This window comes from Empidonax traillii, unplaced genomic scaffold, assembly GCF_003031625.1.
Source record: "Empidonax traillii isolate 1590-97213 ecotype Southwest subspecies unplaced genomic scaffold, ASM303162v1 scaffold191:size1449129, whole genome shotgun sequence".
Taxonomy (NCBI): Eukaryota; Metazoa; Chordata; class Aves; order Passeriformes; family Tyrannidae; genus Empidonax; species Empidonax traillii.
This window is the reverse complement of record NW_020955384.1, coordinates 1,251,409-1,275,891: the sequence shown is the minus strand read 5'-3', so window position 1 is coordinate 1,275,891 and position 24,483 is coordinate 1,251,409. Positions and strand designations below refer to the sequence as shown.

Here is a 24,483-nt window from a genome sequence, read left to right as displayed (position 1 = left end):
GCAGTACAAGATAAATGTTTGAACACTTTGCTGGAGTCCCTTAGCTCTAGATGTCAAGAGAGCCTGTTCCTCTTGTCCAGAGGAACATGTTGTCCTTTAAAGTAATAGCACCCTCCGTGAAAATAAAATTACAAAGCAAGGTTTGCAAACTTCACCTGGCATCACCGTCTGAATTTCTACCTGTGAGAGGGAAGACGGACAGTCAGCTTGGAGAGGTGTTGAGGTCACCTCACTGTAGAAACAACATACCCAACTGTTTCTCTGGTTTTTTTTTTCTGCTAGGATATCTTCAATGCAGTCATCAAACAAAATCCCTTCCTTGTCTACCAGCTCCCATGTTTCTGGAATGTGCAGCTTTCTGATCACACGCGTTCTGAGCAGTGCTACAGAGATGTGTCTGACCTGAAGGTAGGTTTCACAGGAGGCTGGGTGAGTGGTCTCATTTGGGACAGAGAATGCAAGTCTCCACTGTCTGAGAAGGATGAAGTGCCTCAAGTAGGGGGGAAATGAACACATACAGTTCATAGGGACACCCAAGCAGGGGAAGGAAATGTGACTTGGACTTTGACTTTGTGCATTTTGACTACTAGAAAAATCAAAGATGGATGCTGTTTGGGGTTTGGCAAGGTGTTAAAGTGCTTCACCTTCTTACATTCTGTATCTGTCCCCTATGCCACTGCACCTTACTGCTGAGCTCCTATTGCTGTCTCAGTTCTTAGCTCTTCCTAGATAAAGAATACAAACCCTTTTCTTTTGTACTGGAAGTTTGAAACTCTTTAGTCAACATCATTTAGTAGAGTGAAATTCACAGAGAGCACTGGGTGGACCCTAGCTAGAAATACATTAGCAGAAATGTAAAGACCTTGCACACTTCATATTTAGCCTTTGCATACACTTAACCCAGTCACGTTGACACTCATTTTCCAGGATTTGCCCTGAAAAAAAAAGGCTGAGCAGAAACCTAGTAATTTAAAATGAAGCTATAGTGTCAATTTAATAGCACGTTTTTCCCTATTAACAAATAAAATATAAAAACAGGATGGATTTCAACATATATGGGTAACTGAACATCAGTTAAGCTGTGGTCCAAAAGACCAGACTCAAATGTAGCCTGCAGAGAGTTCAGAATTGAAGCTTAATTGAGCTTTTTCCACGTGTAGAATAAGACTATGCAGCAATAGATTCCACCACAGCAGACATTAGTGGCATCAGAATGTTAGTAAATAATAATAGGTATGTTTTGATGATTCATTTTAAAATTTAGTTAAACTTTGAATACTTAGTTTATATTTTGAGAATGCTCTAGTAAATGAGGTTTAAAGAAAAAGAAAAGCACAAAACCATGAAAGAGGTTGCAGGGGATGTCTGGAGACCTTCCAAACCCCACTCAGAGCAAGACCAACTTAATTGAGGTTGCTCAGTGCCTTTTGCACTGAGTGTCAACTCTCCAAACACTGAGATTCCACAAGCTACCTGGCACAACGTTCCAGAGTTTGCCCACCCTCATGGTACTATATATTTCCTAAATCTAACCAAGTTCTCCCTTGGAGCAATTTGTAGAGTAACAGCAGGAATGTTCAATATAAACACCAGATACTGGATGAATATAGAAAATCAATCACTCTCAACACACTGATTTCAAAACCTGCGCTTCCAAGAGAGGGAAGTTCTTCTACATGGGTTAACCAACCTGTAAGAATTGGCCAGCATTGCTTGAATTTCATACATAAGGTATTCACAACTGACTGTTCAGGTGTGATCCATAGATGACAGCTGACAGCTGACAGCTTTTAAAGTAGAATTGTCAGTATACTAATCACTAAATGGTTTATGATCTGTGTTTAGGACAGGATCAGGCACTAAAAGGATCACAGTTTTATGCCTTGTAACAAAGTGCTTAGTGGAGACTTTGGTTCTTCGTTCATGCTGAGAATCATGTGTGACAGCAATTGCAGGGCCTGAAACGAACAAAAAGATGTGGTAGCAGGGAAAATATTTTCTAAAAGATTAACTTCAGAAAAGTATACTTCTGCCTGTGAGATATCACAGTATTTTTCTGTGAATTAGAGGCTGAAATTAATTTATATACTCCATTGAGACAGTCATATTGTGCTCAGCACGAGGTTAAGACACACATTTACATGAGGAGAAGATACTGAAGCTAATAACTGAGGATCTAGGTATTGTTTCTGTTACCTGAACACAGTCTGAGTTACTGTAGGTGCTCTCCAATATCCACATAGGACTGGCAGATGAAAACAGATCTACAGGAGAGGATACCCTCTTGGCAAGGCAGCTGATGGGCAGGCAGGATAACCATAAGGTGCTTTCAGTGTTGCTGTACATCTATATTTCGACAGCTAAGCTGGGATCCCCATGAGTGGGTTTGGAGACTGGTGAAGCTCACCTCAAAATAGTCATCAGATGACTAATCAGGAAAATCACTCTTCAGGCTCCAATGACTGTATTAACTAATCTGCTTCAGGTGTGGGACATCTAGCTCTTATGTAACACCCACCAGTAAGCATTTGATAGAAGTATCTTCAAGATAAATTATATCCCTTTCTCATTGTCGATTAACAAATTTAAGTTTACAACTATAATTTAGGTTTGGGTGTTTATTACTGTATGTTGTGTCACACTGTCAGTTCCATTAGAGCATAAGCAGTGAAGTCTAAGATGTGTAATATTCTCCATTGATTTTCTGGTCTGGTATTTAACTCAATAAGGGATGCAGACACATAAGCAATTTCTTCAACTGAACTGGACTTATTCACATTGCTAAAATTATCCCCTAAATACTTGATCGGGGCTGAAATTCTTTGCTTTGAAAGAGAGGCTAGAGCCTTATCTAGTGCACATAAGCTCCATGGTTTCAATAAAGCTCCTCCTATATTGAGCAGTTAAAGAACTTACCCTCAGGCAGCACTGTTAAAAATTCTTCGTGCAGTTTAAAAAATGAAAAAGCGCAGACCAGTTAAAGTTGTGAATTTGCATTATGAAAATTATCAAAATTCTAGTTCTGTAAAGAAACTGGCTGTTTTGGTATATGAGCCTCCCAAAAAAACTTCAACAAATGTCATTAGCCCAAGTTAGAAAATATACTCTTAAAATCACCAAAGTTAGTCAGTTCCATGACATTTAATATAAATGGTATGACACAATATATTTGGCACATTCCGCCTTTCATGGTAAGACTGGAATAGAAAACGAAGGAAAAGAAACCTCGAGGGTAAGAGGGATAGAAGGACAGATTGTGAAATTTGTACTGGAGGATCAAGAAGGATAGCATAGGAAAGAAGGAAATGCATGGAGAGATTTAAATTCCAAGGTAAAGCTGGCCCAGTCAAGTATTCCTCAGCCAAATAAGAGTCCATTCCTACTATCAGACTGAAAGGGCATTGATTTAATTACATCTGGCTTAAAGTCCATGGGAGTTGAGGATTTGTCATCTCTTACACAAAACCTTGTGTCAAGTGAACTTGGACGCCCAGGACTTACTGATGTTCATAGATGGGGGGAGGGGATATAAACACTTCTTTGCTGCTTTGTTCACATTCATGCAAGTGTAAGATGGCCAGCATACCTTTTACAGGCTTGGGGAGCAGTTGAATATTTCATATTGCCTGAAGAGGATTTCTAATCCCTTTTTTTCTCTTTTTAGTCCTCATTAAGTTTCATCTCTATCCCTTTTATTGATTTGAGTATTTTTGGTACTGTCTAATGTTAGAGAAGGTCAAATGTTTGAATACTGCTGAACTCTACTTCCTTGCTGCAGCTAAGCAGCATCTACAAATTTGAAAGGACTTGTATATGGGATTCTTTTGGAAGAGGTATAAGAACAGAAATATTGATAGCCAAGTTCTGCATTGTTAGTGACCATTAATTTTATAGCTATCTGAAATAACATCATAATAAGACTAATTTATTAATTTTATTCATCTAAATAGTTACTTACTTCTATAGTGCTAGAGGCCACACTGCACAACTAGACTGAAGTCTGTGGGCTTTTTTATGTTAACAGTCATACTTACAGAAATTTTCCTTTCCTCACCCCAAGGGCATCTGTATTCAGGATGCTGAGATCAGTCAAGAACGTATTTAATGAACAATTTTAATAGAAAACAAAGAGTGGGCTAAGAGGAAGCAGATACTCTTTAATTCTTTTTGCCAGATGAGTCAGCTGCAGTCTCTAAAGGCCAGAGATGTTTCTTTCTGCATGGCATTTTTTACACCTTGGAAAAACACTCAGGAGTTGCTATTGAAGACTGACCAAAAGAGGTGGAAGTGCTAATCGTCATTTTATGTAGACATCCAATGTCTGTCTTGCTCATCTCATCTCCTCACAGTCCCCACACTGTCAGTAGACAAGCATGTGTGCTGCGAACCATGCCTTGCTGAGCTTCAGAGCCTGTGGGGAATCCGCCTGGAACTGACCTTCATTTATTTTTGTTGTGCTTTTGCTGGGTTAGGCCCCGTTTTTGCTTCATTTTGCTTAATAGTTTGTTCCTGTCTGTGAGGAAATCTCAGTTACTATGATTTGGCACAAACCAAATGGCAGAAAAAATCCTATGAAAGAAGGTAATGAATTGTGATGCCTCTGACAATGAATCATGACCTCATTGAATGGGTCAGTCATGAAGTCTGGTTGTCAAGGATACAGATGCTATTTACACACAGAGAATCTGTTAATTCACAGTCACAAAAATCAAATGCTGAACTTTTTAATGGGAATGTATCAAATTACTAGAATTTTCCCCACAGACACACACTCCAACATAAAGAAATGCTTTAGAACCTATTGATGGCTTTTCAAACTGATTCTGGATACAGCTAATACTGAACCAGCAGATAGATAAATAATGAACCTCATAAATTGCCCACTGGGAAATTGTGTTCTGTGATTCACTGTGTCCTCCCTGGGAATGTCCTCCACATTGGGATGACTCTGCAATACTGCTTACAAAACTTTGAACAGATTCTTGTCCATAACTGTAATAAATCATTTCAAATCTGCCTCAAACATGACCTATTGCACCCCTTTCTGTTCCAGTCCCTGAGCCACCCCATGCTGTCCAAACACCTCAGCAGTAATCTGCAGCAGTTCTGGCATTCTGCAGCCTTGCACCTTTTAATGCCAACAAAGGAAGAGCTACACTGAGAGGAGTAAGGGCTCAAGAGAGTTAAACATACCCCTCCTTGAAATGAGCGATGGAGTCAGTAAGGTGCTTACACCTTGCCAAACAGGGAGCATCGTGGTTTTATTAGTAGTGTTTTTGCAGGCAAGAGGCCTCATTAAACATTGGTACAGGAGCTGAAGGAAGAGAAGTTGAAGAATCCTTTTGAGAGCAAAGTGAGAACTTTGAAAAGTGCAGGTCAGGGACAGTCTGTCAGCTTACTGCCGTACAGCAGTGGCACTAAGTTAGGGAGTAAAGTAATCCCTGGGACCATGGGCACTAAATCAGGCAGGGCAGGGATTTGAATCCCGCATCCAAAAAGCAGTGTCTGGACTTCTGGGTTGCTGGCTACTCCAACCTGAGTCTCTTCCACTCATGTAGTTCAGAAATGTCATTCTGAAACCTCCCTGATAACTTTTTTATGAAGAATACAAACCTTTCTGAGGAAATTGGTTCTTTTATTAAACCATTCATTTCTGATAAAACACACTTTAAAGTTTCCAGACAAGTCTAATCAAGGCATAAGTTACACATGTGGTGCATGTTTGCAGTGTGATTTGGGGCATATTTAAACTTTTCAATAATGTGTACCTGTAAAAAAGCCGATTGAGATGGCATTAAAGTGACATATATAGATGGCTTTACTGTGCATATTTGCTGAACGTTTAACTCCCGTTGATTTCAGTGGGAAGTGTCTGGTTGCCTAAGCAAGGAGTCTAAGTTTTTAAGCAGGAAAGCTCCCTGTTTACAAAATACCACTTATTTACCTAAATTGTGAAGTGCTCATGGGCTTAATTAAGCATATCTATTCAGTGCTTTGAAAAATTAAACTTCTTTAGGCTGAAATTTAGGCTTAATTTATTCTTATTTCTTGCTCTTCAGTGTGGGAAGAAGGTAAATAGTTATACAGGATATCTTGTGCTCTCTAATTTTGTAAGGGCTGAAGTAAAGTGAGAAATTATCAAGATGTGTCTTTGGGTAAAAAAATGGCTAAGGAAACATTTGGCTAAATACCTCTTTTTGCTTCAGGGGGAAAAAAGTGGTTAAAGGTACCTATAAAAATAATGTTGTATTCAAGTGTGTGTAATATTGAATTCACTTACGGTTTAGTGATTTGAACATCAGGTTTGAAATATTTAATCTCCTCAGAGAGGACAATGCAGATGGTAGTGTAAGGAGGTTTAGGATTTTTGTTTGCAGTGTATTTCTCTTCAGATAACTGACCTTGGAGCCCTCCTACACCCCACCAGCATGTAACATCCTCTCTTACCTTCCATCTCAGACCCCGTTGCCAGTCCATGAGGCTCCAACCGTTTCAATGTTTGTGTGCTTTGGGTCAGAACCTGTGAATAAATGGGAGCTATTGTCACAGTTAGCTTGTTTCACCAGGCCACAAGCGTATGGAAGTGTTCCAGGAGGATGGCTGTGTGTAATCAGTGAGTGGTAACGGTTGCTGATTAACTAGGATGGTATTAACGGGAATGTAGATAGTGCCAAGTTGTTTAATGACAACTAACCAAGTGTTAAATAGATGTGGAATTTTAAGTTCTAATCTTTCAGTGCTTAAATTGCTAAATGAAGATTAAGGAAGTGTATTTTTTATTAGTTCTCAAGAGGCTGTGATCAAGAGTGGGAAGGATCCGTAGGTCAGCCTGAAGGCTAGCATTTTTCCTGAGGTGTCTATCCAGCTAATGGCACTGGAATTTTATATTTCTAGCTGCAGTTTTCTCTGTAAGCCAACAGAGCTTTGGAATAGCTTAGAAACTTGGAGGGAAAATATAAGGAGAAGTAAATGCAGTATTATGGTGCTATTCAGCCTTGGAAAAGGGATATTGTAGTAATGAGATTTTTTAGTTTCTAGATTCACTTTCTCTTTTTAATGTGGAGATAACACTTTCTCAGTCTGCTAATAAAGTGACTTTTTTTTTTCTTCTGATTTCCCTCTAGTCTTTTGCCAACTGTTCTTTTTTTTCTCCAATCAATTTACTGTTGTGCACGATAAACTTTCAAATGCAGTGGCCATAGCTTTACCTGTGCAGCCCATTGCCTTTTTCATGTACCTCACTCATGCCTGTGACAGGCTATACAAGAATGTCTTGGCCTGCACAATTTCTACTGTAGCTGGTGGTGCAACAGACCATATCAGACAGTCAGAACTGGAGGTGAGTTTGTGGGCTGACTGCATAAAAAGAATATGGTCTTTGGCTGTAGTGTTGTATATCAATGCTTTAGGGTCTTGTTGCTTTTTGTAACCTGCTGTTCTTTTTTATGCTTTCATATCTCACGCAGTATTTCTCTAATTGTGTTACATTTGAAAAGCAGCCTGTTTTTTTGCCTGACGTGTTTTGTGATTTTCCTACCTCAGGTCATCCAGATGGTTGCATAGTTCCTTGATGTTCTTTAACACATCATCTTTAACATATATTGACATGCGCTATCTTTCTTGAGTAAAAAAATCAGCTTTTTTGGATAGTCATCAGCTCCATTCAGAGCTACAGTTCACCTCAGGTTCCCCTGCCATCAGTATACATGCAGCATCCTGACACACTTCAGATCTGATCAGATGTGAACCCCCAGCTAAACCCTTGACACTTACAGCTTCTACACACAACAGATTTTGAAGCACAGCAGCAAAGAGCCTCTGCACTGACAACTGCAATTGTCTGGGTTTGAAATCATCTCCCACACAACTGGGTGGGGACATCAACAAATGCCTGGCTGTGATGTGACACAGCGTATGTTGACAGGAAATTCCTGCAGCATGGGGGATCCTGTCCTGTAGGAGTTACTGAGGTTATCATCATTAGCCACATCTTTACTCACTGTCCCCAGGTCTCAGGTGGTCAGAGTGCTCAGCAGGGTGAAGACGTTTGAAAGGAAACTCACATGATGTGTAGGAGCACTATGGAGAGCACACAAAAGATTTTTCTTACCAAGTATTTTTTGTCCCATTTCCCAGCTTCTTAGCTTCCTTTGATCTACTCTTAAATAAGTACAAGTTACCAGCAGACAGTTTCCATTCTATGCCTGCTTGTAAATATACGTATTGGTACCCTGTAAAACTGCTTGGCAGCCCTTTAGAATCCTTCAGCCCTGTACTTCTCTTATGTGTGCCCATTTCCCTGAGGCAAGATTCAATTGTTGAGGGGGTTTTTCCAAGTATTAATGCCTTTTACCGCAGTTAAATACAATGGATGAAAAAGGAGATTTTGAAGATCCATTTTTCAGAGGAGAAAATCTGTCATTTTAAGTTTACGCCCTTACCTAAGTAAAACTCCTTTCATTTCTGTGGGCTTCTGTATTTTCACCATACATTGCAGGAACATGTTACCTCACAGTTATGCCGCACTTCTGAACATACGGACAAATGTAAAACCAGCAAAGAATGTAGTATTGCTGGGTACAAATACCTACAGCAAGTATTTTTGTCCCAATAATTTCCCAAATTTATGCAGCATATAGATATATCATAATCTTTGTTTAAAGTGTTCCTTTAACCGGAAAAAACAAATTCCCAATTTCAGAAATTATCTTTTTTCTCTACAGTTACTTTCCTTTAACTGCCTGTGTGTTTTCTGACATCCTAGTAGCCTCAGCAGTGAAATCCCAGGAAAGAATGAAGTTTTTCTTATCAAGAGATATTTTCATTGGTGTTGGGTATGAAGAAAAGAGTGCCATAGCTTTTATGGCACTGTAAATACTCAGTGGAGCAACTGTGTTGTTTGCTGAAGTCAGGATAGTAAAGTTCAGGCTGCATCCTCCTCCAGTCTGCTCACTGGGCAACAAATGCCATGACTTTAGACAGCTTCCTGTTCCTGAGGAGTTGTGTTGCTGACACCAAGGGCGTTTATCTTCCTTGGGCTGCTTCTGTTCTACGTGCTGTGCTTCAGCTCTGTGTGTTCCCTCCCACAAATGTGATGTTCAGAGCAGAGCTGGCCAGCTCGGCAGCTGGCACTGCAGCTCTGTGGCTCTGTGTGACACAGTGCCTTCACACAATTAACTTAATGCATTCAGAGAACCTCCAGAACTCCTAACTTGGAAGTACTCCCAAGGGAGACTTTTTTTTTAATCTCTTTAGAAGTCACAGGAATAGAAGTGAATACAAAGTATTTGGTGATTTTTTTTCTTATGTCTAAAATATAGCCTCTATAAAATGAAATCATTCCTGCAAGCCCCTCCTGGTTCCCTCTTAGTTTTTCCTTAGGGCCCCATTCTCGTTCACATTGGCACCAGTGCAGAGTTGCCTCAATGTAAATGAGGATCAGGCCCTTTATGTCAGCATTACAGTTTAAATCTAGACCAGTGTGAACATCTTCCATTAGGAGAGGATAAATACCTGCTAGAAATTGGACTTCAAAGGGCAAAGCATTGTACTGCATCGCTGTGTTGTGTTAATGCAACAGAGATCAGTCTTGTTTAAATGAAGCAGTGGCAAAAAGGAAGTCAGATTAGATTCAGTCCTTTTTGAACTATTTAAATGGGTGTAGGAATTAATTTCAAGCTTTTTCTTCTCAATAACTAACCAGAGAGGAGTCTGCCTGGCCTGAAACAGTGAATCAATTTCATTAGGAGAAACAGTCATGTGGAAATGTGAAATTAATGTTTAATACCTACATCCCTATGTCCCTTGTCCTTCCATCTTGTTCAGCAGAGTCCATAACCCAGCAGCTCCGTGATTAGAGTTGTGGAAGCATTTATGAGATGTTTCTTCACAAACTATAGCAGCACCCTCACTCAAATGTGCGGGTGATTCCATGGAGGAGTTTCAAAAGCACATCACCTCTGGAGTATGCAGTTATTTGTGAAAGACATGGCAAAGCCTTCCTTGTAAAAAGACAGTCTGTAGTTTGTGGGTTGTTTTTCTTCTGTTTTTAGGAGGGCGGCAAACTGAACACACATAAAAAGAGCATGTAAAGCAAATCTGTATTCTAACAGCAGGATGTCTTTTCTCTTTTCTCCCTCTGAGGTGATTCACTGGAACTCACCAAAGAAGCTCCGAGTGAAAAACAAGCATGTGGAGTTTTTCCGCAACCTCTACCTGACATTCCTGGAATACGATGGGAATTTGCTGAGACGGGAACTCTTTGGCTGCCCCAGTGAGGCAGACATTAACAGTGAAAATGTAAGTAGGCTGTCTAGGGCTTGACTGTATAAAGGGTGGTTCAAGCAAGGCACAAGCTGTGTGAAGGCTTGGAGTTGGTGGTGCACATAGTGCAGGAAGGAGGAACTCGGGAGAACTGAAGGCAATGCTCAGATTCCAGGAGTGATGCTGTGCAAATCATTTAATCTTTCTGTGCCTCAGTTCCTCACCTGTAAAACTGTTGTACTAATCTCATCTTGACCCTGAGTTTTGCTGCCTCTTTTGGTCTACTTCGCCTTTTAAAAATCTCCAACAAAGGTAACATCACAAGCTGAAAATGAGTATTTGGGCTCTTATTACATTAGGCAATTCTGCAAATCTTAACCTTAGACCTGGTTCTGGTTTCAACTGCAGTAGAGTTCATTTTTTATCTTAGTAGCTGGTACAGTGATTCAGTATGACAGACCTAAAACTTTCCGGGAGAAGGTCTTCTTTCTTGCTGCGTATTTGTTCAGTATACAGTGATGTCGGTTTTGGGTAGTAAATACTAATGCAATAATAATGAAGAAGAAGTGAACATACCAAGACTGCTGGATTTAGGTCTATGAGTTCTTGCCGTGCTGCAGACTACAGAATGAGTGAGTACTTCAAGGTACACGTAGGCTCTGAGACTGCAGGTTTTTTCTGTACTTCCCTTAACTAAATTAAGTGGTATTTACGTGTATCTGCATAAAATTTGCAATCAGAACCTTTCAGATGAAGCAAATGCTTTTTGTTTGAAATCAAGGATGTTTAGACACAGATGTTGTGTGTGTGTATGCCTTAGTACATATAATTCCAAAGTAAAGAACTTCACTGAAATGTTCATACACAGATGTATATGAACTCCTTGTGTATAATGTGGTCTCTGGAGATTTCTAGACCAAGTGCATACATGTTAGCAGTTAAGAGGTAATTGGCAATCAATATCATCATTGGGGTTGGTAGTGTTTGCATTTAGCCTGTGAATCAAATGACCACAGGAGATGCCATTCCCATATTTTTAAATAAAGCACTCAGAGATTGGATAGATATATTTTAGCCCAAGGCACAGCTTCCCAGATACATATTTTACCATACCACTGTCCTCTGAAAGAAGTGGGGCTTAAGTGGGAGAGATGAGAAGTGGGGGGAAAATGAGAGAAAGGGAAATCAAGTACACCACAAGAGCAAAAGAACACAGAGTAAGAAAATCCTCTGCAAGAATGAGAGGCTTTTAGACAATCAAGTGAACTGAATGCAATAAAAGACCATCAGACACATCAAGATGAAAGAAACAGAGTTGGGGTAGAATAAGAGGAGAAAAGGTGACTGAGACATTAAAAAAAGACGACAGAACAAAACACACCTTCATCACACTTAAGAATGCAGGTTAAAGTTATGTTGATTTCACAATATGTTGTGTGGGTTCGAAGAGCATGAACGCAGTCACAGATTTCTTGCTATATTTTCCAGAGCTCTGTAAATCCTTAATAAACAGATTTATTCCAGATGACAAGTTGCTGGGGAGCAGTGCACAGCAAATGCAAGTTCTTGCTGTAAGTGGCAGTCCTTAAAGTTTTAAATGTCTCATTTTACTGAACTTGTATCTAGTTGACAGACACTGGAAATGACTAACTGTTTCTTATTCAAGACAAGTAGAACGCAATATGGTATATGGTATGGCTTGCATCTGAAAAAGAAATGTAATTCATTCCTCCATTTATAAATTATTAAAAAAAAAAAAAAGGAAAAGAATGAGCTAGACATAAAAATACATGAGTCCCAACTTGCCAAGAGACACCAAGAAGTTGACAGCTTTCTATCAAAACAATCAGATACAGAAAAAAATCCAACTTCAGAAAGGTTGAGTAGTCACTTAGGAGAAGGCATTGGTTTTAATTAGTTCCCCGTGATGTAAGCTCCTGTTTCAACTTGATTATGTCCTTTATTGTAAAATACAGACAGCAAGTTTCAAGTTTGAAGTTATAGAACCTGAAGAACAGGATTATCATGAAAACCACTCTTTCTCTCACTCTGCCTGCTCTAGCATATACAGTGTCACAGGTGTCCTATTAAATACAGCACATTGCCGTGATCTATTGCAGCATGATCTTCAGAAGCAGAGCATCTTGTAAGGTGAGCGGGTAACCACTGTCATTCCTCCCAGTACAAGAAATAGGGGACATGAAGTGGAAATAGCAAGTAGCAGGTTCAGAACAAAGATAGACATTTCACTCACGATGTGATGAAGCTTTGAGCAGGAGGTAATGTTTCTAAAAGTATACGTATGCTCAAAAATGACTCTTCGTGGAAAGAAAATCAATCAGGAGCAGTTAAGCTTTGGTGCAGAAAGTCCTTGAACCACAAGTTCAGGTCTAGAGGAGTGTTTTGAGAAAGCCTTACTGTACGCTTGCCGTGCTTTTACGCTCCTCTCTAGGCAGCCAGCTCACCACTGGAGACAGGGTGCTTGGGTAGATGAACCTTTAGTGTGACAAGATGTAGCCATACATTTCTGTTAGGATTCATAAGCAAGCATGTTACATAAAAGGCTGTAATTTCTATTAAGTATATATGAGGTAGGAATTGCTATTTGCATTATCTTTTTTTTTTTCCCCTGTTAGTTTTCTTTTCTTCTCTGAATTGAGACTTGAGACTGGCATCCCCAAAACACAGCTTTATTATGTTAGGCAATGAACATAGGTAAAAGATGCTTCTTCAGCTGCCTGTGCTTCTCTGCCAGTGCCTGTGCTTCTTCTGACCAGTGGACAAAATGTTAGAACAGCTCTGCTGGTTTTATACTTGGAGAGAATTATTTTAGTACTGAATGCACTGAGCCCTGTTATGGAAGAAGAGGGCTGGTGTGAGCCTCACTCACAGTGTGGGTGTATCAGAAGCTGCCTTTAAGGTCTTGTTCCAATATACCACCCGTTGCTTCTCTACAGTTTAATATTTGCAGTGATGTTTTATTTACAATTCAACCTGTAATTAAGGCATCTCATTTGTAGTGCAAATATCTGTAAAACGTGAAAAGGAAGTGTGGCAGTGGGTACTGCTGGGGTGGTTCTCTAAGGCCCTTTTACACTTCTCATCAGTATTGAGATGCCTTAAAATGAATGTAAATTATGTATCTTCCCTTGTTAAGGACTCTTTACAGTGCTAGAGAGATGTAAAGGGGCAGTAGTTTAAAAGATAATTGGACCTCACTTTAGTCTCTCTCACTCTTCCTCTGTGTATGCATGTGAATACACGTATGCTTAAATATATTCTCTGTCTGTATGTATGTGGAAGGATTAGTACTTTCTTTTTCTAATATTTGCTAAAAAGTCTAATACCACAGAGTGGATTTCAAGAGGTCTGAAGGCAGTCTTTGGGTATTGTACTGCACAGTCCTGGTCTAGTCAGATGTTGATCTTCAGCTGCACCAAACAGGGCTGTTATAGGTTCCAAAGCATTGCAAAGAAAAATGACTAGAACAGATAGGGCTCGGAAACTGAAATATTGGAGGCAAAAAAATACAGACTGATGTAGTTTTTCTGTTTATGTAAAAATGCTTATATGTATGTCTATGTGTCCATGCATGCTTCCTCCTTTCCTTCAAATATGCAAGCTGAAAGACCCTATGGGTTGCTGTGAGCAGGAGCCTGCCATGTGCTCCTTGCCACAAGCAGTAGTGTAAGTCCACCTTATTCAGCATGTGCTAAAATGGGGTTAGCCAGAGCAGACTCTTCTGTGCAAGTTGGTATTACAATCATCCCTTTGCCTTTTGTGCAGATTCTGGGTGGAAAATTCAGAATATGAACCAAATCCTCCTGTAAACAGAATCATTGACTCAAGTGGCCCTTGGAGCATGTCCTTAGTCACTCCATCCTACTTATTCCATGCTGTTTCCCCCTTCTCACTCCTTCTTTCTTATTTTGATGCAACGCAGAAGATTTTTGCAAAATCCACAAAGACAAAGCTTACAATAATCTCAAATTTGAACATTTTCTATTGGCTTTTAGTGCTTATATCCAGCATTTTATTCTAAAGGACCTACTGTAAAGCCTAAAATATTTCAGCTGGATCTTCCAACCTATCTCTATAGTTACACTCTGAGATAGATATCGTAAGCCTGATTTTAGCACAGAGGCACACACTCGACCTTTTAGCATTCTCATAAAACTTCTTTCCTGCAGACAGCTTCTCACCAGGTACTTCTGCCAAAGCATTAAATCTGAAGGTTGAATGGGGTGTCCCCTATTAGTGAAGCCTGTGTCCCGATCCAAAGCCCAGAGCAAGATAAGTGGGAAGTGTATCACTGATTTTACTCAGTTTAAGAAAAGGACAGTAAATCCTCATTAGAGAAGACTTTGACAAAACACACGAGAAAAAAGTGTCTGCAGGTTTTTCTTTTCAAATTTTCAAATCAACAATACAAAGAAACAGTGTAAAAAAATCAAGTTGTCCCTGAACCCGCTTGTTTACATGTGTACTTACATACTAAATATGTTTTTACTTTGTGTTTTTTTTCTTCAAAACCAAAGATTCTTAATATTAGCAAAAGGATGTGCATGCCAACTTACAGTGTTCACCAGAACAGCAGGAGATTCTAGCAGTGTACCAGGCAGTATAAACTCTACTAACAAATTTAGCGATTTTTCAATCACTAAAAATAGTGTACAAAGGGAGCTTCTAAGTCAGTAACACAGCTCTGAACTTGCAGTCAGAGTGATGCTTTGAGTACCCTTTGCTCCTGCTGCATTTCAGAATACTGCCTCATTTGTAGAACTGGGATTTAAAGTTGCTATTTTGTGATGTCATAGCCTTTCTCTAGTAAAACAGATGGTATATGGCAGTTTTGAGGTGAAATCCTTACTTCCCCAGGTGTGTTGTTTCTATTATTATAACTGTTATTGTTATTAAATGCTGAGCTGGTAGCTCATCCTGTTACTTTCCTGAAAATTGCCATTATACTGCTTTCAACCCTTTATTGTATTGCTAGATGGGGGATCACATGGCTGGGTTTTTTTCTGTCATGCTGTTACACCTTTGTTTCCTTTTCTCACATCAAAAAAACACTTTAAAAAAATGTTAAAGTGAAACATAGGGAACAGCTTGGAGGTTTGCCCACACCACAAGTTCTGATGACCTCTTCGTGGTTTACACATTACCAGTAGTGTTTTCTTTAAAGAGGCTCAAACTCTGGAGACTCTTAGGAGTGTGCTTGGATACATCAGACCAGATTACATATATCCCAGTGACACAGCAGGGTTGAGCATGCTGCAGGGAGGACACCTGGACAAGGACTGATGTTTTCTGTGACTGTTTCTTCTGAATGCTCCACGACAGGTTCTGACTCGACAGTAGAGCTGAGAGCAGGAACCTGTATTTGGTCTCTGTTCTGAGGGACATCCATTGCCCTCAGTGATGTCCAGACAGTAGGGAGGAGAAAAAAATCCAGGTTCACATATAAAAGAGATGAAAAGTAGATCAAAGGAAAAAATTAAAGAGTTGAGACAAGTTCTGGAGAGAGTGTTTGGACCAGGAAGAGGAAAGGACTGATGGGTGCCTGTAGATCTCCTAGCAAGGAGACCTACCTGTCAAGACACTCTGCTGCAAGGGGGGTCTGGGAACAGCTCAGCTAAGAAGGTTTGTCAGGGACCTGAGGAAAGGAGATGCAGAGGACTGCCAAGATCTGACATCTGCAGGTAAGATCAAAGAAAGTTGTACTTCATATGTACAGAACTGTCTAAGATGTTACACATGCCTAAAAATTGGGTTTTCAGTTGTGTCGAGTATTTGCAGTTAGGATAAGCCATCACTTCCATTTAGAAAGAGTTTTAGCAGTATTTGCATGCTGCAGCAAAAAATTCCTCTTGCCAGGTAGGCTTGCTCAGGCACTATTCTCTTTGTCCTTAGCACAGCTTTGTTTCACAGAAGGCTCAATTTGACCCATAGCAAATGTACAAAATTTTATGGTGTGAGAGGAATAAAAGTTTAATTGACATGGGATTAATCTGGCTTTTATTGCTAATCATTGGAGAAGCCAGAAGTACTTTATGTAGGTCATCCAAAACAAGACTCAATGAATGCTTTTTCCTCTCTTCATCATCATCTGCTTTGTTTATGCCATGCTAAAGGCAACTGTTAATTCACACACTATGAAAGTGCTAAATGTTGCAATCTAAATTGTCTACTGGTGGGAACTGGGACAGCTACACAGGAGAAATGAAACTGCTGCAGTTCATAACCAGATTATAGTTACATCCTGGGCTGGTGTTAGTTTTCATTTCAGTGGCTAAGAGGAGTTGATTTTTTGCAATGAAACTTTACTGTGCACACCAGGGAAAAGGAAAGATGATCCGAAAGGTCAAAGTTTTCATCTGAGCTGCTCAGTTCCCGTTGTTAGTGTGATACTGAGTGAGTGACTTAAGCCTACTGTCACCTCACCTCACCTTAAACACTTGAGGAGAGCGAGATGCCTAGGGGTTTTATCCCCTTACCCAAGATCTAAATAGCCTCAAGACACATAACATTGTTGATGGGCTTCGATCTTTTTTAATATGTAATCCTTAAAAAAATACTTCTGATCCTGGATTTTTAATCGATCTCATCTGAGATGAAGTCCTGCAGATTTTGGTGGGAAGTTTATTGTTTTTGTGACACAGCAGTTTAGAAAAAAAAATTAAGCCAATCACAAATTTGCTTACACTAAGAACAGCCTTAGGAAGGAATTTTTATGAGCAGACTAAACAGTTTGCCAGGGAAAAGTACATGTTGTGTTGCCAGGTATCATATGGGGCTACCATCTGTCATATGGATAGAAAACACCTTATCTCATGGAAATATATTAGACAAGTGGACCTGGAATACCATGGCAGTCTGTGGTAGAGTTGAATACCTTCTGGCCTGCCACACCTCTCTGGCTAGCCTAGCTTCAAAGACTGCTTTTCCTGATATGGAACCTGCTCCACTGCCGCAGCTCCTTGCCCAGAGAAGTAATTTAGCCTCTATTTCTTTATGTATTTGTCTCTTTGTTTTGGCACTATGCATATGATGGCTGCAGTTTTTATTTCTGAAACAAGTAGCATCATGATGCTAATGAAAGCATGTGTTGTTTCCCACTGCAGTATTTCCTAAGAGGACATCTACCATACACAGTCTGAAAATAATACATTTTTCAACTTTGACAGTGTTTCCTAGAGGTACTGTTTCTCACATGCTCAGTGGCAAGTAGCCTTAGCAGTGAAACTCTTGTAGAAACAGAGAATCTTATGCTAAACAGGTACTTGCTTATGAGAGTGCGTGCTATCACTCTAGGGTTGAGAAGTCTTTGCTGTATTAGGCATATCATTGTAAATATAATGGAGGGGTCCATAATGGGGATGCCATCTTTTTATCAAATCCGGCTGATATGAAGGTCCTTATTTTGGTGGTGCAGTATGTTAAGTAAGCGTCAGATTGCCATTATAAACACATCTTTTCAAGAAGACATTATTTGGGAGCAAACTTTAAACCAAACCACAAGTTCTTTGACTTTAAATAATGGATCTACTTAATATGCACACTGTAGACAAGATGATATCATTAGAGAAATCTTATGTGATGATGTAACAAAAAAAATATGAAGCAACTCAGAGATAAGTGTACGGGTATATGTGTGTCTGCCTTAGAAGATTCCCTGTCTTTTGGATGTTTTGAATCTTTAACATTCTTCATTTCAAATCTGTGTGTAAAAAGGGGCATATGATAGTGTGCAATATATAATTATAGATGGCATATATCCCATCACAGTAGAGAGGAAGCAGCCTTTATATATGTATGTGATACTGGTGCATGGTTACCTGAATGAGTATATGAATGTATGAGAGAGGGAAAAGGTCTCTTAAACCACATAAAACTGTGCAGCACTGAGCTGTTGGTCCTGATAATTTCTCCATGTCCTACTGTTAGCTTCAGTGAGGTAGCTTCTGATCTTAGGGGTTTTGCTGGACCAAATACAGAGTGCCTAATATTTCCAGCATTGCTTCCGGTAGAAAAGGAATTTTCATATGGGTAATCACATGCTATTGTATTCCACTCCTCTTCCGCCACTCACCATTGCAGGATAGGCCTATCCATCCTTAAGGCACACTGCATATATGCAGTGACAGTGCTACAGGGCAAATCACAGCCCATCCTGTGCTGATTGTCCTACCTACAGGGGCACACCCTACTGCATTTGCCCAACCTGCAGAGCCCGGCTTCCGCTGCTGCCTAGCAGTTTAGGCTCATGGTATGAGCCGGCAAGGATTGCACAAGCATTCCTGCAAAGTGGTGATGGAGCTCTGTGTCTGACCCTGCCAAGTGGTGCCCACCTATTATCCGGGGCTCTCAGACAGCTTGTGCTGGGGCTTCCCCCTGGCAGCCTGCCTTCCCTCAAGGTAAGGGTGCTGAGGGCAGAGGCTGGGGAAAGGAGAGCACATCATGCCCACAGTCCTTCTGGGAACTGCTCTCTCACCTCTTCTCTTGATGAAGATACAAACAGTACATACAGTACGTAGCATGTGTCATGGGAAGTGACAGGGAAAATCTCTCAGACTATGAGCGTAGCTTCAGTCTTAGAAGAAGTCTGACAGGACAGAATCACAGAATATTGAAGGTTGGAAGAGACCTTCAAGATCATGTAGTTTGACTGTCAACCCAGCACCAGCATAATCACCCCTAAACCATACCCCCAGGTGCCACATCCAGACTACTCTTGAACACTTCTAGAGATGCTGGCTCCACTGCCTCCCTGGCCAACTTATTCCAATGTCTAACCGCTCTTTCAGTGATAAAAACTTTTCTAATATCCAATCTGAACCTCCCCTGGCACAACTTAAGGCCATTTCCTCTCATCCTTTCACCTGAAACATGGCAGAAGAGACCACCCCCCACCTCACTACAATGAGGTTGTGAGAAGTTGTGAGGTCCTCCAGAGTGTTCTCCAGAGTAAATAACCCCAGTTCCCTCAACCACTCCTCATAAGACATGTTTTCTAGACCCTTCACCAGCTTTGTTTCCCTTCTTTGGACATGAAGGAGGACAAAAACAAAACCCTGACCCTACAAACTCTAGTGGAAAGAGCAAGATTTCTTTTTCTCTGTAGCAGAAGGGATCTTCCGCTGTTTGCTGCTCTCGTTCACCTCCATCACCAACTTGGTGACTTGGTGAGTTTCACCATCAAAATGGTGGGGCCTCTAAAAAGTTGTCTCTCCTTCCCCAACCCAGGGCTCAGTTGTGCACAAAGCCATAATTTAGCTCCAAATGTTATTCTTGAACTCATAATTAAGTATTTATAGCCTCTTAAATTTAAACCCAAATGCAATCTGATAATTACTCAGTGACTGCCTGGTTAATAACTGCTGTGCAATTAAGATCTTGTAGCCTGGTCATTTGTACATGCAGCAGGATAATAAGGTACCCCTAAAATGTGGATTGCTGTTGTTTCAGCCATTTAAATTTCATTCATCTCCTTGATAATTCTGTTAGGGGCATACTAATGTCCCTTTTCAAGAAAGAAACAAAGATATGATATGCTTGTATTTTGTAATTCTTGTAAATATTGAATTTAATTCAAATATTGTTTGAATGTGATTTAGAAAATAAAATGCAGGCTCAGCTGAATGATGGTTTGTAAAGCAGAAAGAATGAAACTCCAAGGACAAGTAAAAGAACTCTTAATTTTTATTCCAGCTAAAGAGATCTTGATTTCAATAGAAGTTTTGCATGAGTAAAGATTTGTCAAGACTCGGACACTCATCTTTCTGAAAGCAGTCCCTCTTGAGGGATGTTATAAGATCTGTGCAGAACAATAGCACAGAAGAATGACAGTCTGATCCAAAACTCAAGGAAATCAAAGTTGGTATTTCCATTATTCAGAAGAAGATTATATAGTGATGTACAGGAAAATGTCAGGAATTATTCCATCAGCCTTCACAGGAAAACATTCAGCTGTAAACATAATGTTTATAGTTTGAAGAACAACAGCTCTTTGTTTTAACACATTATTAGAACAAAAGTATATACATTTTCAGTTTTTTTTCCTTGAGGAAATCATTCTGAGTGGAACAAAAAGATGTCTATAATTCAATAATCTTGTGCATGAAACAGTTTTTATCAAAACTTGTAAAATTCCTATATGAGTATTTTTCACATTTGCTGATGAATATTTTACTCATTTACTATTCTTCTTATAGGATGCTTTTAAGAAATGAATTATAAAAATTATATCTTTATTAGTAACCTATATTCTAGAGCAACAGAAATAGAATTCAATTTCACATGTTAAGACCATGTAAAATTTTGATCTTTATTACATTTTACAGTAGGTTTGACTGTTTTTTCCTTTTAAGTGAATGCATTTTAAATAGCCTAGCTAGATGTTTGGCTTTAAAATCACTGAATCTTAGAATCATAGGATAGTTTGAGTTGGAAGGGACCTTTTAAGGATCACGTAGTCCAACCCCCAAAATAATTACTGCAGGAGTGGAATTGACCAGCTGCATAGAAGGTCTGTTTTTCACTTTCACCTTTCCCCAGAGCTAACCTTTTATTCTCTTAAAGCTATGTGTCCCAAGAGACTTGGGATTAGATTGCTTTGAGATGCCCATTTTGACTTTGAAGAGGCTTGGTTTTCAAGGGGACCAAAAAGTTACCTGTTCTCTGCCAATCCACCATCCACCAGATTTCTCAGACGAGCTATCCAGAAGCATAAATCTCATTAAAGGTATAGGCTTAATTCTGGCATTTCTGCAGCTGAAAGAATATTTTCATTGCAAAATTGAACTACTGCAGGTACATAAATCTCAAGAGATGGGGTAACGATCATTTAAAGATGTTACTTTTCCAGCTGTCTGTCCATGCTGCTAGCAGCAGTTACCATTCTCCAACAGAGGCAGCAGAATGGGAATTGCTCAGCGCAGCACATGCAGTCTTAATCTGCTGTGGAGTGTTGTTTAGTGCAGTATGTCTATGAGTAGTTCAAAACACTAGTAAGGATGAAATTATGCATCACACTGGAGCATTAACTCTGAAACTTTCAATTATTCAACTTGTTCACTGTCTCATTGCTAGTCTGGATGTTGAAAGTATATAATACAGGTAATATATACCATATATAGACCAGAATACAAAGGTCTGTCTGTATTATTAATTTATTTGCAAGTCCTTTCTTCTAATCTCTTGCCCACTGACTTGCAAGGCTCAGGAAAACCCTCCTACTTTATATATTCCACTTCCATTCCCCATTGCATCAGGCTGCAAGTTCCCAACCCCCTTATTCTCTCTGATTTGCTAAAATAATTACAAAGAACTTATCTTTATGTCCACTCTTTCCTTACAGCTCCAGAAACAGCTATCTGAGCTGGACGAGGATGACTTGTGCTATGAGTTTCGTCGAGAACGTTTCACCGTCCATCGCACTCATCTGTATTTTCTACATTACGAATACGAGCCTGCTTCAGACAACACCGATGTGACGCTGGTGGCACAACTTTCGATGGACAGGTAGGGAAAAACCTCTTGTTCATCAGGAAATGTGAGACAGTTAATGTTTTCTTACAGAGAAATCTTATGTGTAATGCTTTGGTGCGAGAGAAAATGCCTTTTTGTGGAAAGTTGTATGTTGTATCGTAAAGACCTTTCTTGCATTAGGAGTAGCGCAGGTAGGTACGTATCCAGACATGTATCCACACATGTATCCAGATTTCAGTTCTGAAGTGCACACATTAGCGTGAGTAGAGTTCATGAGAGTCTGAGTACTGGAACTGTACTTGCTACTTGTCAGGATTGTCAGGCATTACTAGCGTATGGAGTTTTGCAGCAACTTATTAAAAACAGGAGATGTTTATAATAGAATTTAGCAAGCAGTTTTAACTGCCCAAGTTTTTACACATGGTATTTCCTCATTAGAGGACATTAGTTTTGATTTCACTGGCATTTTCCTTGCAGAAAATTTCAACTACTGATTTTTCTTATAGTAAGAATCAGAACTAGACATTTTAGTTTCAAATTAGGAAGTCAAAAATTATACTTTTTTTAATGTGCGAGTGTGAAATGAAAAATCTCCATTTGAGCAAAGTCACCTTTATACGAATGTTGATTTTCAGAAGTGCATTTCAGCTTTTAATTCTGATGTAAAGTGGAATTTAACTGGTATTTCATTTGGGGGGAAAAATTCCATTTCATGACAAGTTCCACCTGCACCTTTCTGATTTCCACCATTGCAATTAGTTGTCATTTTTCAGAAGCTCTGAAACTCAGGTCTGGATCAGCTAGCTTTGTGAAATTTTAGAACTGTCAGTCTTGGGGTTTTTTTTCCTCCAGCTTCTCAGTTCAAATTTAGTCCAAACTTTGTAGTTACTGCTATCGGAGTAACAAAACAAATCAGAGCTCCTTAAATATTAACCAGAAACTGGTTATTTCCTTTAGTGTAGCACATACAGAATACAATGGAACCTGTGAATAACACCACTGCTGCACTGGTAGAAGGTCAGCAGTATTCCAGGAGGATTATAAGAATTGAGATCAACAAAACATTTACAGCCTGTTTTAAAAATAAACAGAAATGAATGAGGAGTATTCTGTTCCACAGGTGCCTCAACACTGCATCCTGCACATTGTGTTATGATTTGCTATGCACATCAGTGTCTGTTCTATTGATTTTTAATGGAGGAAACATTTCTTAAGTGTTCACAAACCTTTGAGTAAAAAACTGAAATAAATTAAGCCAGACCCTGAGCGAGTGCCACAGTAAATTAGTAAAGCTGGTGTGTGCACATGGTGTATTTTCCCCCCAGAATTTAATTCAAAAGAATGAGCTGGGGCTTAGTGCTGATTCACTGGCACTGATGCAAAGTCTGAGCATCTGTTTCCCTTTCTGGATCCTCACTGGGGCACATGTTTTTATTGATAGACAGAACCACACATTTTTATGCAGGAAGAACAACCATCCTGATACTGCGCAGGAAAAATCTTCCCTTCTTCGCTGGTGTGTTGCTATAAATTATTGATTTGAGTTGGAAATACTTTCTTTCAGCTAAAATCAATAAATAATATCCAATCAAAGAGCTGGTTAGCTGCTTTGTTTTCTTCCACATCTTTCAGTTACTACCTTACTTTTTTTTTTGTCTTCTTTAAAGCACTTTTATTAAACTCCTCCAGCGCAGCTGTTAGACATTTAAGAATAGTGTCTCAAATGTAAGATGACATGTACATAAACAATGTGCTGTACACTGCATTCCTGCACTGTTCTTTGAAATGATTATCTGAGATGAGGAAGAGCAAAAAAAGAACTCCCAGCATCTCCAGTTAGAGTCCTGTTGGAGATGAGGCTGACATGACTATCATGACATTACGTTCACCTGTCCTATAGGCTTGGGGAATGGAAGAGAGGAATGCAGCTTAGGAGCTAACATTGTCTTTAAATGGAAGCTTTGAGACAGACTTCATTCAGTGTTGTTCATTATTGGTTAGTTGTCATCTTTTATAATGATGTGGCATTCCCTTGAATAATGGCTGAGTAGCATCACTATGGTTTTCCTATTTTGGCTAGGCAGCCTTTTTAGAGGCTTGGTATGTACCTGGGGTTCAGAAATCAGAGTAGGAATTACCAAAATGTGAGGTCAGGAAGGGGAAAAGACGTGACTAGCAATACACTGCTTGAAACCCGTGTGAGAATGAGTTGGAAATCAGTTGAGTATTCTTCAGAAGAAAAATAAAAGCAATGTCACAAAACAATTGAATTCCAGCAAAATTAGCTGAAACAGACCTTTTAAAAAAATTACCAACTAAATCATGATCCCATTATTATGCAGTAAATCAGTACATTTATTTTATCTTGAGTCCTTAAGGGAACACATTCCTCAAGACTGCTAAAAAAACCCAAAGTTGGTCATGTTGTGCTTAGAAACTCATCATTCTAAGTTTTATGTTCAAATGAGACTGCTATAACAAGCTACAGAGAGCAGATTGTGGAGCATCACCTAGCATATAGTCCCTGTATCAAACTCATGGAAGTGGAGCCTGTCAATCAGAACAACACAGCAAAATGGAATGTTCCGAAGGGTACTAAGCTGTCCAGCTGGAAATTTATACCCAGTTTCACTTAGCTATCACGAAAAGCTTTGCAGGCATTATCAGGTGTGCTGTTTAAATAAGTTATGTGTGCCATTTGTCCACCGCGTGGAGTCCTTAAAAGGCAGT

At 39.6% G+C, this 24,483-nt stretch overlaps 1 protein-coding gene across 1 annotated transcript in view; it reads left to right on the top strand.

The window, feature by feature from the left end:
- Positions 1-24,483, top strand: part of LARGE1 (LARGE xylosyl- and glucuronyltransferase 1) — a 194,084-nt gene that overhangs the window by 147,325 nt on the left and 22,276 nt on the right. The window contains exons 8-10 of the mRNA XM_027886630.1: positions 283-408; positions 10,144-10,299; positions 21,623-21,786. Coding sequence (XP_027742431.1) covers positions 283-408; positions 10,144-10,299; positions 21,623-21,786 — 446 coding nt within the window. The remainder of the gene's footprint in view (positions 1-282; positions 409-10,143; positions 10,300-21,622; positions 21,787-24,483) is intronic.